This window comes from Polypterus senegalus, chromosome 5 (assembly GCF_016835505.1).
Source record: "Polypterus senegalus isolate Bchr_013 chromosome 5, ASM1683550v1, whole genome shotgun sequence".
Taxonomy (NCBI): domain Eukaryota; kingdom Metazoa; phylum Chordata; class Cladistia; order Polypteriformes; family Polypteridae; genus Polypterus; species Polypterus senegalus.
In genome coordinates, this window is record NC_053158.1 from 153,939,972 (window position 1) to 153,959,387 (window position 19,416).

A 19,416-nucleotide genomic window follows, 5' to 3' on the forward strand; every position below is an offset into this window, starting at 1 on the left:
TACTACCACTGGGTAGGATCCCCTTTTGCTCTGAAAACAGCCCCAGTTCTCCATGGCATGGGTTCCTCAAGGTGATGGAAGCATTCCACTGAGATTGTGGTCCGTGTTGACATGATTGCATCACGTGATTTCTACAGATCTGATGCCATAGCTCTCCTTGTCTTCTACATCTCAAAGATCTTTTACTGAAGTGGTTCCCCAACTCGGCCTTGGAGACCCCCTGTAGCTGCAGGCGTTTGTTCCCATCAGACTCACAATAAGTGATAATAATTGATCTCATTTAGTTTAGCTGTCTTCTCTTATTCTGCATTCAGAAAAGCACATAAGTATGATTTTTGCATTATGAGACATTTAGAAATATTTCTGTTTTTTACTATAGCTTTAAATGTTTAAGTCTTTTTTGTTGTTTTCCTATTATTTTTCTGTGTAGTCTTCTCCCTTCATTGCTATCAAGCAAAGCAGACACCCAGGCAAACAATATTAAATGATGAAAGGCTGCAACTGCCTCAGCATCAGACCCACTAATCTATACTAATAAAAGGCAAAGCCCTCACTGACTCACTGACTCACTGACTCACTCATCACTCACTCATCACTCACTCATCACTAATTCTCCAACTTCCCGTGTGGGTGGAAGACTGAAATTTGGCAGGCTCATTCTTTACAGCTTACTTACAAAAGTTGGGCAGGTTTCATTTCGAAATTCAACGCGTAATGGTCATAACTGGAACCTATTTTTTCGTCCATATACTATAATAGACTTCTGCTCGCTGCCTGTGGGAGGCGGAGTTACGCCTCCCACGTAATTTAGTGCCTGCCCATATAAGGCCGTCCGTCAGCGGCAACCCAATAGAAACAGTGCCGCTAAATTTTCACGGGTGAAGGACTGTGCTTATGCAGAGGAAGATGAGATGGTCAGGGTGGTGTTTGGCACAAACTCAGCGAAACTGCGAGAGAAACTTTTAAGTGCCGGGTCTTAGCTAACATTAAATACAGCTGTGGACATTGCACGAGATGGCACCAGCACAGCTGGGAACCTTCGATGCATGTACACCGAGCGGCTCACGTGAAATGACGCAGTGCACAGACAAAAAGCAACAGTTCCAAAGAGTGCTGAACAAAAACCAAATTACACAATTGAGAAGGCAGCAAAAAAATATTAAGCGTGTGATGCATACAAGCATATTCATAAGTGCAGCTATGAATATGAAACAAAGCACACGGTGGAAAAAGTCAATGTTCCGCTAAAGGAAGACAGTGTAAAAAAAACCTGTGCATGCAGTGTGTCACGTCTCAGATAAAGAAGAAGACGAGCTGTTTATTGATGCAGTAAGAAACAAATCAATGAATGAAACCTGTTATCTTTACAACGATTGACAAACAGGAATGTAACTTGAACACAACACATCCTACAAATACGAACCTGATTGAAAGAAATAATGATGATCAAATCCTTGATGACAGCAACACTCATAACGGTCACAAAACTATTACATTCACAATCGTGTTACGTTATTTTTAAAATGTTTCCTTTTCTTAGCACAAACACAGCTGAGAAGCTTCGATGCATGTACTCCATAACGCGTTAAAAAATAAGCATTTAATCACACTTTCAATTCCAAGCAAAGGGGAACTTTTGTCAATTCATGATTTCCTGGTATATCGATTACATTGATGCACACATCAGAGCTACAAAAATGTAAGAGTCGGAATAAAGCGCGTTCCTACGACTGATCGGAGGAAAATTTCATTTCAAAAGACTACCCGACGGAAGCCTTGATAAAAGCATGGTTTTGTGCACATTGAAAAGCAAGCAAAATTAGATGCATTACAGAAAGCGTACTTTCTGGCTCTTACTGGGGATCATTGGACTTCCATGACCGTTAGTAATTCTAATTACATCTAATTACAAAATGTTCAATGATCACACTGTTTTAGCCTAATGTACAAAATAATTTTGGCTAAGGTTACTCAGAGTTTAAAGGCGAAGCTGGTCAAATTACCTTTTATGTTTCTGCCTTATTTTTTTAAGAAGAAAAAATGCACTTTATGTTGAATTTTTTGTTATTATTTAAAGACAATACCATTCTGAAAATGAACTTAAAGTACTTAAACTACCACTTTATTTTTGAGTCTGCCCAATTTTAGCCAGGGATGATATTTTTGTTTCTGTTTTGAATTCAAATGCAGTTGTTATGGCTGATATGGCATCACGTTCTGGTGTTTGATGTGAGCATAAACTAAATTTCCTGACCTGTGCCTGCAGGAGTTTATGCATTGTGCTGCTGACACATAATTGGCTGATTAGATAAATGCATGGATAAGCAGGTGTACAGGTGCTGCTAATAATTTGCTCAGTGAGTATATATATCACATTTGAAAGAATACAATTTCATACCTAGATTAGTTTATTAAATACATAGACCACAGACCATAAGTCTACTAAGGGCACCAAAAGGAGAGTACCACAACAATTCTGGGTTTGTAGGCAGCAGCAGAAATTCTCCACTGGTGACCTAAAAGTTCAAACATCAGCAGAGAAGCTTTCTCTGAGTCCTTGGATCCTTAATAACGGGTCAGGTCTCAATGTTGCAATTAAGCTGAGGACCACTAGACTGCACTCCGGCCTGGTGCTTCTCAGCACTGCAGACCTCAGAAATGATTTGGGGGTTTTACCAGTAAGTGAACAATGATCTGACAGAGGGATCTGGAATGAAAGTTGTCTGCATGGAAGTAGAAAGGTGATAGGTTTATAGCAGTGGTTCTGAACCTGTGAGCAGGGCCCCCCTAGGGGCGCGCGAAGATGTGAAAAAAAGAAAACAAGAATCAAAAATATGAAAAAAACACCTGTTGAAACCGAAACAAATTAACTTAAACTACATTCTGATACTAGAACAATAAATATGGAGTTATTTAACGTCAATAAAAGTTAAGTAGGTATAATAAAATATGCATCTACATTTCAAAAAAATGTTAGGTGGGGGCGATTAAAACTGTTATGAAAACTCAGGTCGCAAATACTTAAAGGTTGAGAAACGCTGGTTTATGAAATAGCAGAGGGAGGACAGACATCTTAGAATTTTAAAAGGTTGCAGAATTAGTTTTATCTTTGTTGTTCCTTTGCTAATTTGTTTTCTCCTTGAATACATCTCACCCTGTTTGTTACTTTAAAAACATATTCTTTGATATGTCTATATGACTAATAACGTTTTGAGTCAATAATAATAATACCTTTATATAGCACCTTATCATACATTTACATGAAACTCAGGGTACTTTCCACACATTAATCAACAAAAACAAAATATACCACATTTAATGGATTATTAATATTAATTAATACTATGATAATCTCTCTATATATAAAATCAAACGTCTGTCTGTTTATCTGTCTGCTTTTTACTAAGGAACTACTTAACGGATGTAGATCGTTTTTTTTTTGATAATTTGTTTGAACTTTCCGGTTTATTTTGTGAGTTCCCTCATCGCGCTAAGTATCATAGTTCTGTTGCAGAACCGAAAACCTGAGAGACAGGCTGCGAGCCAAGAGGAGGGGGAGGAAGGACCTCAGGAGTAGGGAGCCAGGTGGGGTCCTCCTCACTCACGCACCAGCCTCCATTCAAGTCGCTGTACCTTTCGCTACATGTTGGAGTGTACCTTGCCTGCGCTTAGCTAGCGATACCTGTTTGTTTAGCAGACATTAGCATCTAGAGATTGTTAAAGAGTAACGTTTGACGTTTTTGAGAGAGAGATCACAGTTACGTGTTTTTTAGATGGTACCTGCTCATTGGCAGAGATATCACGGCCATGTGCTCTTATTCCTATGCAGGGGGCTCTTTCCCATCAGAGCTGGGCACGATCAGATACAGTGGCAGCATTTGACGCTGGAGTGTACCTAACCTTACCCTAGGCCAGACATACCTTGCCAGCTTTTTACATTTTTGGCAAAGAGATCACAGCTACATTCTTGCCGCTGACAGCAAAACCAAAAATACTGTATTTCACGAGGCCCAATGAAAGTTAACAATATAAGTTCTTCTCAATACAAATTATCCATCCATCCATTATCCAACCCACTATATCCTAACTATAGGGTCACGGGGGGTCTGCTGGAGCCAATCCCAGCCAACAAAGGGCACAAGGCAGGAAACAAACCCCGGGCATGGCACCAGCCCACCGCACAATACAAATTATTACATCCATCCATCCATTGTCTAACCCGCTGAATCCAAATACAGGGTCACGGGGGTCTGCTGGAGCCAATCCCAGCCAACACAGGGCACAAGGCAGGAACCAATCCTGGGCAGGGTGCCAACCCACCGCAGGACACACACAAACACACCCACACACCAAGCGCACACACGGGCCAATTTAGAATCGCCAATCCACCTATCCTGCATGTCTTTGGATTGTGGGAGGAAACCGGAGCGCCCGGAGGAAACCCACGCAGACACGGGAGAACATGCAAACTCCACGCAGGGAGGACCTGGGAAGCGAACCCGGGTCTCCTAACTGCGAGGCAGCAGCGCTACCACTGCGCCACCGTGCCGCCCCTCAAATTATTACATTTAACAAAAAATGTTATTGATTTTTAAAGTTTGTCCTGTTTCGCTACTACTCGGACAGAGCCATGGGGAACAGCTAGTTTCTAATAAAAGTATACTAAGTACTAAATTAATCAGGTATTGTTAAGCAAATTGTAACCACTAAAGTGCAAAACAAATCTTCACTCCTGTCAGAAAAAGTTTTTCTAATTACAATATTTAGGGTATATATTAAGGTTGACAAAAGAACAACCAGTTCTAATTAGTCAGTCAGTCAGTCAGTCATTATCCAACCTGCTATATCCTAACACAGGGTCACGGGGGTCTGCTGGAGCCAATCCCAGCCAACACTCTAATTAATAGATATAAAAATAAATATATGCAGTATATATCTTATACCCTTTACCTAGACATATGTGCATGGCAACCCATTGAGTAGAAACAGTTTGATGTTATTAAAGTTAATGAAAAAATACAACAGCAAATATTGTATAACAGTCCGTAGCAGTTTCAGTTAATTTAGAATGTAGATGGATTTTTAATTTTAATTTTAATAAAATTTTTTTTTTGATTCCTGGCTGTGATTAGTTGACCAGCTGACATGAAGGAGAGGAAAACAAAAAACTCCTATGAAGGGCCGTAGGAGATAAATAAACCTCTGGAGGGCAAAGGTCACAAAACAGAAACGAACAAATGAAATGGTCAAGTGTGAAGGTAATCAGTGTCTGCATCATGAAAGTCAGAATGACCTCGGTCAGCTGGTTGTCCACCCTCCACCGGGCACAGTTGATAATAAAGGTATCCAAGTCCTCCTCATTTTCTCGAGTATCCCTGGTGGGTGTACCATAGAGTACAATGAGCAGGTGTGGGGGATGCATTGTGCCACCACACTGGAGGGGAGACAAAAAAGATAAAAAAGCATTGGATTAATGCTGGGTATTTATTAATGCATCAAAGAGCTAAACTTATAATTAGACTACTATATTATAATTACTGGAAAGCCAGATTTAAAAAAGGGCTTTTAGAAGTTTTTTGAAATCTGTTCTACAGATTTAGCCTGGCGTATTTCTGTTGGTAAATGATTCCAACTTTTTGGTGAATAAGAACAGAAAGCTGCCTCACCAGTGTTGATGTCACACTTAGAGTACATGTTGCCCCATAACAATCCATATTTTTATGTTTAAAAAGGGACACCTAAGTAAAGGTGTGCTGGGGGCTGTTCTGATCTAAACAGTACTTGCTAGGGGCTTGTCAAGGGGCAATGTGGAAATTTGAACCGGAAAATCACATCTCCACAGAACAACATAAGACACGATCATTCATGCAGGTGTACAACTTAGTCATATTAGTCACAAACTTCGTCTCCAAAAAGTCAGAGAAGAGAATGCCGGCAGCCTTTCAGGTGAAATGCCAAAGAGAGCACAGGAACTGTGTCTGACAAAAACATTCACATAAATGAGACATGAGAGGACCGTGGCTGTGGGCCGTTAACCGGAAATTGTTGAGAGGAGGGCGGGACCCTCTCTACCAGCTTGAAAAAATCTCTTGGCAATAGTCTCGTCTCAAGATTTTCTTTTATAATAGAGAGATGTGTTATAAATCACGAGGAAGTATTGTAGCAGCTCAAGTTGAACGGTTGGGAGTCAGAGAGGCGAGATTGCATTGGTATGGACATGTACAGAGGAGAGATGCTGGGTATATTGGGAGAAGGATGCTAAGGATAGAGCTGCCAGGGTAGAGGAAAAAAGGAAGGCCTAAGCAAAGGTTTATGGATGTGGTGAGAGAGGACATGCAGGTGATGGGTGTAACAGAACAAGATGCAGAGGACAGAAAGATATGGAAGAAGATGATCCAGTGTGGCAACCCCTAACAGGAGCAGCCGAAAAAGATGAAGATTGTCAGGGGTAATGATTAGCCCTTGGCTTCACTTAGATTGTGTAGCCCTTTCAGAGGTAGCCATTGTGATTCAAAAGCCCAACAGGAGCAGCTGTTCCTGGCTTTTGCTGGTGTATTGTGAAGTGTAGCTCTTTCAGGGGAAGGAAGCAATCAGAAGACCAATCAACACGTAAGCAAATCCTGATAGGGATAACTTATGAGTGGAATGGCTTCTAGCCCCTGGTAAAGTATGGACAGTGGCGTAGCTAGAGTTCATGTTGCTCGGGGCGGGGCTTCAATTTGCCGCCCTTCAACATATTTAAATATGTTAACCTATTTAATTAGAAAATTAAAATGACGTATAGAGAAAAATGAAGATACATTTTGTATAGATTAGATTAGACATATAGAGAAACAGCAATAATTTTTCACATATAATTATTTATAAGCATCAACTAGACAAGAATATAGTATAGACGCACTAATAAGCCGTGTGCAAATTATTAGTTTAATATAATTACGTGGCGAAAACCAGAACCAGTGTAGTGTACAAGTGATAGGTGGGGATGTTTTCTGTGCAGAGCAGGAACACATTCGGATTGATAAAGAAATGAAATTATAAATTGTAAATTAGTTGTTTATCTTCCTAGAAATTATTATCGGTGTAATGTTTATGTTTATTTTTGTTATTGTCTCATAAATTTCAACTGCTGTATCTGATGCCATCACAGAAGGACACTCTGAAAATTATTTTTGAAGCATTTGTGGGTAAAAATCAGAGAATTTTAGTTTTTTCATTCATGATTGATATTTTTCCGAACCCTGTTGCTTACACATGAATTGTACTGAGCCTTTTGGCCAATAATGGCGCCCCCAAAATGTGCCGCCTGTTGCGGACCACCCCCCTCTGCCCAACCCTAGCTACGCCACTGAGTATGGACATTGAGGTAGCTGGCCTCGGCCAATGTTGAGATGTTCTTGCTTTGTATTTGTGCTTATCTGTGCTGAGTGAATGTTGAATAGGTAACATTTGTAGAATGTATGCATGAATTAAGGATACCAGTTTAGGCATTTCCTATGTTAATTTGTTCACCAGTATAGAAAGAACCTTAGAGATGAAAGTGCCTTTCCTGGACACTTATACAGCGCAAAACAGGCACTTTTGTGTTACACAGACATATCTATATATAAGTCAGTTAGATGTAGAAGGCCATGTCACTTTTACTTAACCAAAGAATCCATATACTATATAATACGATTCATCTAACAAAGATATGCAGATCTTAACTGATAGTATTCTCCTTATATTAATCTATACTAATAAAAGGCAAAGCCCTCACTGACTCACTGACTCACTCACTCACCACTAATTCTCCAACTTCCCGTGTAAGTAGAAGGTTGAAATTTGGCAGGCGTATTCCTTACAGCTTACTTACAAAAGTTAAGCAGATTTCATTTCAAAATTCTACACGTAACGGTCATAACAGTTGATAACGGTCGCCAAAGTCCTCCATGTTGAACTTTCTTATTTATGGCCCCATCTTCACAAAATTTGGTAGGCGGCTTCCCTGCCCTAACCGAAACCGATGTACGTACTTATTTCGATGGTATGACACCACTGTCGGCTGCCATATTGAATTTTCCAACGTCACTAATTTTCCAACTTCTCGTGTAGGTAGAAGGCTGACCCCATCTTCACGAAATTTGGTAGGTGGCTTCCCTGCGCTAACCAAAACCGATGTACGTACTCATTTCGGTGGTATGACGCCACTGTTGGCCACCATATTGAACTTTCCAACGTCACTAATTCTTCAACTTCCGGTGTAGGTAGAAGGCTGAAATTTGGCAGGCTCATTTCTTACAGCTTACTTACAAAAGTTGAGCAGGTTTCATTTCGAAATTCTACGCGTAACGGTCATAACGGTCAACAACGTCCACCATGTTGAACTTTCTTATTCATGGCCCTATCTTCACGAAATTTGGTAGGTGGCTTCTCTGTGCTAACCGAAACCAATGTACGTACTTATTTCGGTGGTATGACGCCACTGTCAGCCGCCATATTGAACTTTCCAACGCCACTAATTCTCCAACTTCCCGTAGGTAGAAGGCTGAAATTTGGTACTTATTTCGGTGGTATGATGCCACTGTCGGCCGCCAAATTGAACTTTTCAACGGTCTTTGTTACTTATGGGCCCATCTTCAAGAAATTTGGTACGGGGGTTCCTAACGCTAACTGAATTCTACTTACGTACATATACACGTCAATAGCCTGCAGCTCGGTCACCGTGTGAGGCGACGTTGGGTCCCCTATCCCAATGCCTCCCACGTTGTTGGCTGCCTGCCTATATAAGGCCATCCTTCGCTCCAGTCTCTACATTCCCTTCCTTGCTTCGCCACAGGATTCACGTCTCCCTGCTGATAACTACAGCCTTTTTATTTAATCCACGGCTTCTCCGCTGTTTTATTGTTCATTTATTACGATTATAGTTATTGTGTAGGTATTTTAGACTTACTTTACATTGTTCAGGTACCCATTTCCTTTATCATTTCAACCGTACCATCATTAACATGTCTATCGAGGTGATCACCATCGATCAAAGAACTGTCATTTACCAAGTGGTTTCCATGCCCGGAGATGGCACCTGCCTTTTCCATTCTCTTTGTTACATATTGCACGGCCATTTTAGGCTCACTCTTGATATCTGGAGGAACATTGTGTCTTATGTATTGAATGACTGGGACAGGTTCAAGGTGTGGACTGATGGTACAGGAGATAATTATTCTACACAGGAGCACTAGAAGAGTGAAATGCTTAAGCCCTTCACCTATGCATCTGCATGTGAGTTGATGGCTGCCGCTGAATTGTTCGGTTGTCGCTTTCAAGTGTACCGAAATGGCCAAATATTTTACACCTTTCGACAACCGCCAATGCCTCTTAAACATCTTAGATTGACAGGTGACGATTTCAGTAGTGGACACTTTGATGTTTATGAATGTTTAAACTCTCAAAAGCTGGATGTGAAGTTATCGATGAAACCGGTTGTATACTTACAACGCTTGACAGATGCCGAAAGTCTCTTCAACACAAGTCCTACAAATACTGTCGTAATTGAAACAAACCATGAAACTGAAACCGATTATGACAGCAGCAATCCAAGCTGTGAGATTTGAAACATGATTACTGTTCACATGGCCAACTGTACGTTGCATGCTCAAGAGTAAGCTCAGTGCGCAGCTTGGTCATATTACAACCGGAGGGCCGAACTCACAATGTGGTGTACAAAGAGATCCTTAACAAATAATTATTGCTATATTTTCCCTCAGTTTAAAAAGGTTTAATTTTCTTCTTAATAAAAATTTGAAGGCAGTACTTCGCCACTGCGAAGCACGGGTATTTTGCTAGTGTATTGTATATTCCATAATACCAGAGTAAAACTTTAATGGACCCTCGATTGCCATTGGATATATCACACAATGTCTCATACCCAACATGTGTACGAGAAAAGTTAAAACTGACAGTCAATTTACCACACAACCTCCCCTTATGAAGGGGTCTTGGCTCACCAGCTCTGTAGATAGCAAATCTGCAACCTGTTAATGAAAAATTTCCATATTACTTTTGTAAAATATGTAAAACAGCTCTGAGGTGTTACTTACATATTTGTTGAGTGCCAGTATACTGTGATATGTTAGTACTCTTTGGATTACTAGGGTAGTGAATAATTTTGTATAGTAAATGTGTTATTATTTTGAGGACCAGTGTTTGGGAACAAAGCCTGGAGAAATGGAGGCTTAATCGACACTAATGATGCGCAAACCCCATGGAAATTAGTGGAGGGTTTAGGCGGAGTGGTGTGGCTAAGGATCTGTGCTTGTATCTGGAAGGATGCTGGTTCCAATCTCATTACTGCCAACTGGGATCCTATTCCATTGGACCCTTAAGCAATTTACTTAATCTGAGAATTGCTCCAGGGGTAGTGTACAATGGCTGACCCTGTGTTTTGACCTTCCAAAAGTCATGCAAAAGGGACAGTTGTCCCCTGGGGTTTAACAAAGTATATCAAATCAAAAATCTCAGTAGCCGAAATGTCATCTTTTTTTCTCTTGCGCTTGGTACCCAGCTACGGCCACATCGGCAACAATCTTGCAGTAGGCATGTGTGAAAGTTCTCTGCATGGCATCTACAACTATGTGACGTCACACTGGCCTTGCAAAAACATCATGAGGCACTAGGAAAAACAAGTTTGTCTAAGCTGGCCCCACAGCGAATTATCAGGAAAGTAATCAGCAAACAAGGCATTCAGTGAACCCAGCAATTTCGTCTCGAAATATGTTTGCTGATTTTCATCGAATAACACTAATGGTCATCAATTGGGACACTCCAGCATCTAACTAAATAGGTCTAAGAGGGGCATTGAAGCTGTAAGTGTCTGCATGTCTGTTTCCTCATTGCCTGTAAATTAAATGTTTCTCACTGTAACGATGTGGGTTCGCTCCATGCTCCCATCTTGTTTCTGGGAGCCCTCGAATCTGACACCATCGGTAATGTCACCGATGAGCTAGGCAGTGAGGCACAACATTGCAAGGGGATGGTGCAAAAGTGCCAAGTGCTTTTATTAAAAAACAACAAAACAGTGTTCAAATAAATACTGCAGTGATTTAAAAATCCTTAAATAAATAATCCAATAAAATGGGTGAAAGATGGAGGTAAAAAAACACAATAGAAAAAAAAACAATCCTTTAAAACAAAGAGGTTAAAACAATGGCATGAAGTAGTCTGTTTAAAAAACAAGCCTGGTGCATTCTTTAACTGGTGACTCCCCTGCTTCTCCCTATCCAGGCTATGCACCAGGGTAGCCACCCTACCAGCAGCTGACCTTCCTTCTGCTTTCTGGTCTGGAGACTTCCCGATCCCTGGCTTCGGTTCAGCACTCTCCAGACCAAGACTTGGTTTTTCCCCAATGGCCAGGACACTCACGCTGGTGAATCCACCTTCCAAGCCTCCTGACTCCCGTTGCCTTCTTTGCCTTATGCGGTCAACCATCCTTCTTCCAGTCACTCCTGCTCCTCCAAAAATGCTCAGCAGGAGCGACCACTACCCACTGCCCTAGGTGTTGGCCAAGCACCCCACTAGGGCTCACAGTCCAGCTGCCAGCGAGCCTTCACTCGCTCGCTTTCCTGCACCAACTTTCTCCTCCTGCTTCCTGCCACCCTCTTCTCTTGCAACCTCCATCTCTCTTTTCTTTGTTTTCCTCCCCCTAGCCCTATATTACGAGGACGTGGATCAGATGTGACAATTAGCAGCTCCCGGGAACAATTACGGATGCAGACGACTCCTCACCTGTGCACTTAAGTGAGGTTTGACCGCATGACAAATTCACCTGGAAACCACTTCTGACCACAACTACCACGTCTCCGTCTCTAAGCTGCTAGTGCAATGATTATTTAAAAAAAAAAAATGGCCTTTGACATGAGCTATGGACCCGCAATACCACACTCACGTGAAGGCATTGTATTTCTGCCCTGTTTATAATAATTGGTTTAGGGATACCGGACTCCTTTGGTACTGTATCTCTTTAGAGAATTCTTGGGTACTGCTGGTTTGACTTTATGTTGAATGAGCAGTTACTCATGGAGTCCTGAATGAGGCACATTATCTGCATTGCGAAGGAGCATCAGTTACGACACTTTGGACATGTGGCACGATTCCCAGAGGGTAATCCAGCTTGCAGGATCCTCATTATTAAGGGCCTGAGTGGCTGGACCAAGTGAAGATAGATAGATAGATAGATAGATAGATAGATACTTTATTAATCCCAAGGGGAAATTCACATAATCCAGCAGCAGTATACTGATACAAAGAAACAATATTAAATTAAATAGTAATAAAAATGAAAAGAATTAAAATAAAATTAATGTTCGCATTTACTCCCCCGGGTGGAATTGAAGAGTCGCATAGTGTGGGGGAGGAACGATCTCTTTAGTCTGTCAGTGGAACAGGACAGTGACAAAAGTCTGTCACTGAAGCTACTCCTCTGCCTGGAGATGATCCTGTTAAGTGGATGCAGTGGATTCTTCATGATTGACAGGAGTTTGCTTAGTGCCCATCGCTCTGCCACAGATGTTAAACTGTCCAACTTTAATCCTACAATGGAGCCTGCCTTCTTAACAAGTTTGTCCAGGCGTGAGGCGTCTTTCATCTTTATGCTGCCACCCCAGCACACCACCGCGTAGAAGAGGGCACTCGCCACAACCGTCTGGTAGAACATCTGCAGCATCTTACTGCAGATGTTGAAGGATGCCAACCTTCTCAGAAAGTATATTCTGCTCTGAGCTTTCTTACATAGAGCATCAGTATTGGCAGTCCAGTCCAATTTGTGAATTTCCATGTGAAGGGGGTGACCATGTAACATCTGGCTGCAGCAGATAGATGGTCATTTCTGGAGTGTAGGACTGGACTGCGTATCTGCCTTGGGAGTTGCCAACCAGGATCTGGGGCTGTTTCATCATGTTTTGGTGAATGCGGCAATGTTGTGTACCAGTGCATGCTCCCCAACCTGACCTGACTTCACCTGGAGACTTGATTTTCTTATGAAAATAAATTAACGGTTGATGATTCTACAAAACAACAGATTTTCTCTGCAAATCTTCACATAAAATTAATCTCCTCAGTGTGTTGACAACATCTTGCAAATACTGGATTAAAATTATTTTAAAAGATTTACAGACAGGGTGAAATTTTTGTCATTTACGAAATTCAATAATGTCTGCTAACCATGTGCTGAGTGTTGTCTGCCTGGTTTAAACTTCTCTTTATTTTACACAGGTTTGGTCGCCGTCCAATTATCATGATCTCAGTTTTCTTGCAAGTTGTTTTTGGAACGGCAGCAGCATTTTCACCAAATTTCTATGTCTATATGGCCTTTCGTTTTATAATTGGGTCTTCTATATCAGGAGTAATGATAAACTCACTTACTTTAGGTAAGTGTTCTCTCTTTGTCTTGGGTTATAGTTTCCTGTCAGTCAAACTGTATGTGTCCATCCATGAACTGTTTGCTATCTAAAATGCTTTTTTGTTTCAGGCACTGAATGGTCCGGAGTGAGTAAACGCTCATTAGCAACTATAATTACACACTGCTTTTCTGGTGTTGGCTTGATGACATTGGCCGGCATTGCTTATGGTGTTCGTGACTGGAGAATACTGCAGCTTGTGCTGTCTCTTCCTGCTGCTGTTCTTGTAGTTTATTACTGGTAAGATTACTCAAAAACCACTGCTGATGGATGTGATTATGTCCTTTTGCTTCAAATTAAGAGTGAACTATGAAAATTTGTTTTTATAAAACATTAATAGCAATATTATTAGCACTGCTGCTTGTGTAGCTCACATCCTTAGATCAAATCTTACATGAGTTGACTTCAGTTGAGAGTTTATTGTCATTTGCACAATAAATGGTCAGTTACACCATACAATGAATTCTACTGTTTATGCTCTTCTGGCCACCAATCTATAGAAATTAATCACAAGATAATACAATTGATATGCAAATAGTTAACAGGCAATAGATAAGAAAATCAGATTTCTGTAATAAATGCAGCAATACAATGTAAGCATATATATTATTGTGAAAATACTATGAGTATTACATAAACATATAAATCAGAGAGTGAGATTGAAATACATAACTAAAAAAGTAATACAGATACTGTATCATTATTCAAAAGGTGATTAGAGCAAATAAATTACTATCTGGACCCATGCACCAACAAATTCAGATATTATGAGGGGAAAGGGTAATAGACAGCAATCATTCACAAGTCTAAATTGTTCTGTAGTTTTGTAGTCCTTCACCTATGGTGAAATAGCTGTTGATGGCTGTCCTTTATAATGCTGTGAGCCCTTTTGTTAACTTGGACATGGTAAATCTCCATCATAGATGGGAAAAGCTGTTTCTGGAATAGTTTGGACAGTTTCGTCCATCCAATGTAGGGTTTTATGGTCCTGTGCAGAGCGACTACCAGACCGGATTGTGATAGCTATGGTAGGAATGCCCTCAATAACACCCCTATAAAAGCTACCAAGGATTCCTGCCATTACTTTTCAGGAAGTTCAAATGCTGTTGAGATTTCGTTACCGATTGAATAGTAAAATACAATACTAACTAATATAATAATAAAATTTAAAGGTTTTCACTCTCTCCATCTTTGCCTCACCGATGTACAGTGTGTTGCTCCCTCTTTTTTCCGTGGATCCAAAAATCATCTACTTTGTTTTAATGATCTCTGTATATGTACAATCAACGTCTGTCTGTCTGTATGTCTGTCCACTTTTCACAGGAGAACTACTTAACAGATTTAGATTGGGTTTTTTTCTATAATTTGCTTTCACATTTGCGTCTTCTCTTATCACGCTAAGCATCATATTTCGTTTGCGGTACTGATTTATTTGTCCAAATCCAAGAGAGATGCCGAGGGGAGGGGAGGGGACGGGGTCTTCCTCACTCACATGCCAGTGCTGGGGCATATCTTACATCCACGTAGCTAGTGAACAAGAGAACCACTTGACGGATTTAGATCAGGTCTTTTTTTAGAATTTGCATGAACATTCCGGTTGATTTTGTGACTTCTTTCATCGTGCTAAGAATCATAGTTCACTTGCAGGAGTGATATATTCGCGCTAATCTGAGACAGGCTGCAGGCAAAGGGGAGGGGGAAGTGTGACGTCAGGAGTGGGGAGTCGGTCTACCGCTGCATTTTGGAGTGTACCTTGCCTCCGCTTAGCTAGCGTAACCTTTTTGTTTATTAATTTTTAAAGTTTGTTCTGTTTAACTACTATGTGGGCAGCACTGTGGGGAATGGCTAGTATTTAATAAAAGGTTGTTGTCCTGGTACCACGTTACCAGACTTACCACCTCTATCCTATAGGCTGTCTAATCTCCCAATAATTGGTCCGATAGATAGATAGATACTTTATTAATCCCAAGGGGAAATTCACATAATCCAGCAGCAGTATACTAATACAAAAAAAAAAAAAACAATATTACATTAAAGAGTAATAAAAATGCATGTAAAAACAGACAATAACTTTGAATAATGTTAGCGTTTACCGCCCCGGGTGGAATTGAAGATTCGCATAGTGTGGAGGAGGAACGATCTCCTCAGTCTGTCAGTGGAGCAGGACAGTGACAGCAGTCTCTCGCTGAAGCTTCTCCTCTGCCTGGAGATGACACTGTTCAGTGGATGCAGTGGATTCTTCATGATTGACAGGAGTTTGCTTGGCGCCCGTCGTTCTGCCACAAATGTTAAACTGTCCATCTTCATTCCTACAATAGAGCCTGCCTTCCTAGCAAGTTTGTCCAGGCGTGAGGCGTCCTTCATCTTTATGCTACCTCCCCAGCACACCACCGCGTAGAAGAGGGCACTCGCCACAACCGTCTGGTAGAACATCTGCAGCATCGTATTGCAGATGCTGAAGGACGCCAACCTCCTAAGGAAGTATAGTCAGCTCTAACCTTTCTTACACAGTGCATCAGTATTGGCAATCCAGTCCAATTTATCATCCAGCTGCACTCCCAAGTATTTATAGGTTTGTACCCTCTGCACACAGTCACCTCTGATGATCACGGGGTCCACGAGGGACCTAGGCCTCCTAAAATCCACTACCAGTTCCTGGGTCTTGCTGGTGTTCAGGTGTAAGTGGTTTGATATCGTCAGCCAATGTCAGAATATTGGTGTTATTTTGTGAGTCAATACAGTCCCTCATGAACAGAGTATAAAGCAGAGGGGTTAGCACGCAGCCCTGAGGGGTCCCTGCATGTAAAACGTGTATGTTGTAAATGCAGTACTGATTTTGGACTACCAGAAGTCTATTTGTTAGAAAGTCCAAAACCCTCACCACCCTGATTTGGGTTTAGCATTTTTAAAAGTGTTGTGTTATGTTGTTTAGCATGTAAGTTTTATTAAACAAAAGTATTATTACATGTTATTAAAAATGAAAGAGGAGACATGGAAAGATTTCTGGTTTAATTAAGCATATCCCATGGCTTTTGGAGTGAGGCGTAGTGGAGTGGGAACAACCAAAGAACTGAAGGTAGGCCAGGCGTTGGTCACACAAATGTGACTTGCTGAAGTTTCATTTTCTGTGTTTTCCTATGACTTGGTGTAATAATGAAGTGTACCAAATACCAAAAACGTCACTCAGGAACATGACCAACTTTATATATTGATTAGGTCATGAAAATTCAAAAAAAGGGGTGTTTTTAAACCCATACATGGTTACTGGTGAGAGGTGATGGAGAGGAGCTAAAAGTGCATGCAGAAGCACATAGTTTCAAGTTGTTCTGAGATTTATAAAGAACTTGGTGTGGCATGTGGCATATGTAGTCTTATAAATTTGATTTTTTTTCTGTGAAAGCCATTTCTGCCTTTTTAGCATAAGCAAAATTTTATTATGGCAAATCTAAGCAAGGTACAGTATATAGTATATATAAGTATGGTGAAAGGAAAGTCAAACATGCCTGGTTTTAATATTAGAAATCAAGACACAGGCTAGTAAGACATCATTATTTATTATACTCAATAGCATTTAATTGTTTATATTTTTTACTTTGTTTCCTATTTATTTTAGTTACACTCATTTGCTAATTAGAATTTTTCTTTCATTGTTAATTATTTTTACTTTGTTTTTTTATTTTAGTTAAACTCATTTGCTAATTAGAACTTTGCTTTAATTGTTAATTATTCTTAATTTGTTTGCTTTTTGTTTTAGTTAAACTTGTTTGCTAATGAGGACTTTGCTTTCATAACAGCTGCTAAAGAGATTTTTTTTTGCTTTGAGCACAAATAACATTAAGCAGGCACAGGCATAAGTAACAAAAAACAAAAGTGCCATCAGACGCTATATTCGTAAGCCTAACATATTCTGAATAAGCAGTTGTAACCAACACAACCACATGGATAGTAATTTTCACTTTGCAAATTGTTTTCAAAACCAAGAAAGCTACATTTTTAATTAAGAATTTAAATTTCACACCCTTAATAAAGAAGATACAGGGTATTCAGAAAGCATTCAGATCCCTTCACTTTCTTCACACTTTATTGTGTTGTATAATTATTTTAAATATAATATATACATTTGCCATTTTTGCCAATCAATCTACACTTAATAACCCATAATGACAAAGTAAAAACATGTTTTCAGAAAGGTTTGCAAATGTATTAAAAATGATTAAAATATTTATATCAGTTGTGAAACCCTTAATTCAGTACTTTGTAGAAGCCCTTTTGGCAGGAATTACAGCTTCAAATCTTTTTATAAGTCTCTACAAGCTTTGCACATCTGGATTTGGGCAGTTTATTCCATTCTTCCTGGCAGGTCATCTTAAGTTCCCGTAGACTGGATAGGAAACGTCTGTAAACTGCCATCTTCAGGTCTCTGCACAGATGTTTAATGGAGTTTATGTCTGGGCTACTCAAGGAGTGTCAGAGACTTGCACTAAAAACCACTCCATTGTTGTCTAGGTTGTATGCTTTGGGACATTGGCGTGTTGCCTAGGCTGAGGCTGCATGTATTCTGGAGCAGATTTTCTTGAAGGACCTCTCCGTATTTGAATTCATTCATCCTTCCTTCAGTTCTGACCAGTCTCCCTGTCCCTGTTGAGAAGAAGCACCCCAATAGCGTCACCTGGTATTAAGCAGAAGATGAATAGTGCCTGGTCTTTGTCAGACATAGCTCTTGGAGTTCTGCCCAAAGAATTCAAATTTTGTCTCATCAGACAAGTGAATCTTTTTCCTCATTCTCTTAGAGTCTTTAAATGCCATTTAGCAAACTCTAAGTGGACTGTCATATGCCTTTTACTCAATAGTGGCCTTCTTCTACAGTGGAGGATGCTCCCATAATGGGAATGTAGGGGCACACAGACTCAACTATTACAATTTAATTGTATCAATTCTAGATACAGCCAAAGAAATATCTAATTAAATAAATAAATCTAATTTATAATATAGTGATTAATAATATTTCTAAAAGACATCTAATAACCCTAATAAAAATCATATAAAAATATTTATAAATAATAGGGATCTCAATTAGGACATCCCCTATACAGTATATTAAAAAAAGATTTAAATCAGGCATATAAATAGTCTTAAACTATTAATACTAAAAACACTATAAAAATATAAATTATATAAATAAATATTATTGTGAGGCTAAACATAGGGTTACTATTAGCGCTGTTTTACTGACTTAACAACAGGGCAATAGGGTTAAAATTTTAAGATTAGGGATAAAATACATTTTTTAACCTCAGGATTGTAGGAAGGGGTAGATTATTGTTTAGAAAAATTATATAGCCCAGTGACAGCGACTTAACATCAGGGCCCCTTTTACTGACTTTAAGTTTAATGTTAGGGCGAGGGCAAGATAGTCTATTATGCTGCAAACCTTTCTAGAAACACATTTTAATTTTGTCATTATAGGTTATTAGACTGCTTCTTCTTTCGGCTGCTCCCGTTAGGGGTTGCCACAGTGGATCATCTTCTTCCATATCTTTCTGTCCTCTGCATCTTGTTCTGTTGCACCCATCACATGCATGTCTTCTCTCTCACATCCATAAACCTCCTCTTCCTGTTTTTCATTTGCCTGGCAGCTCTATCCTTAGCATCCTTCTCCTAATATATACAGCACCTCTCCTTTGCACATGTCCAAACCAACGCAAACTCGCTTCTGTGACTTTGTTTCCCAACCGTCCCACTTGAGCTGACCCTCTAGTGTACTCATTTCTAATCCTGTCCATCATCACACCCAATGCAAATCTTAGCCTCTTTAACTCTGCTACATCCAGCTCTATCTCCTGCTTTCTGGTCAGTGCCACCATCTCCAATAGGCAAAAATTGCAAATTTTGAAATCTACAGCACAATAAAGTGTACAGAAAGTAAAGTGGTTGGAATATTTTCTGAATCCACTATACTTGGAAGATAGACCAGCGACCAGAGAAT

The 19,416-nt window shown here is 40.1% G+C and overlaps 1 protein-coding gene across 1 annotated transcript in view; it reads left to right on the plus strand.

The window, feature by feature from the left end:
• slc22a13b (solute carrier family 22 member 13b) overlaps positions 1-19,416 on the plus strand; it is a 56,633-nt gene that overhangs the window by 24,367 nt on the left and 12,850 nt on the right. The window contains exons 3-4 of the mRNA XM_039754184.1: positions 13,246-13,400; positions 13,502-13,670. Of these exons, the coding sequence (XP_039610118.1) occupies positions 13,246-13,400; positions 13,502-13,670 (324 nt within the window). The remainder of the gene's footprint in view (positions 1-13,245; positions 13,401-13,501; positions 13,671-19,416) is intronic.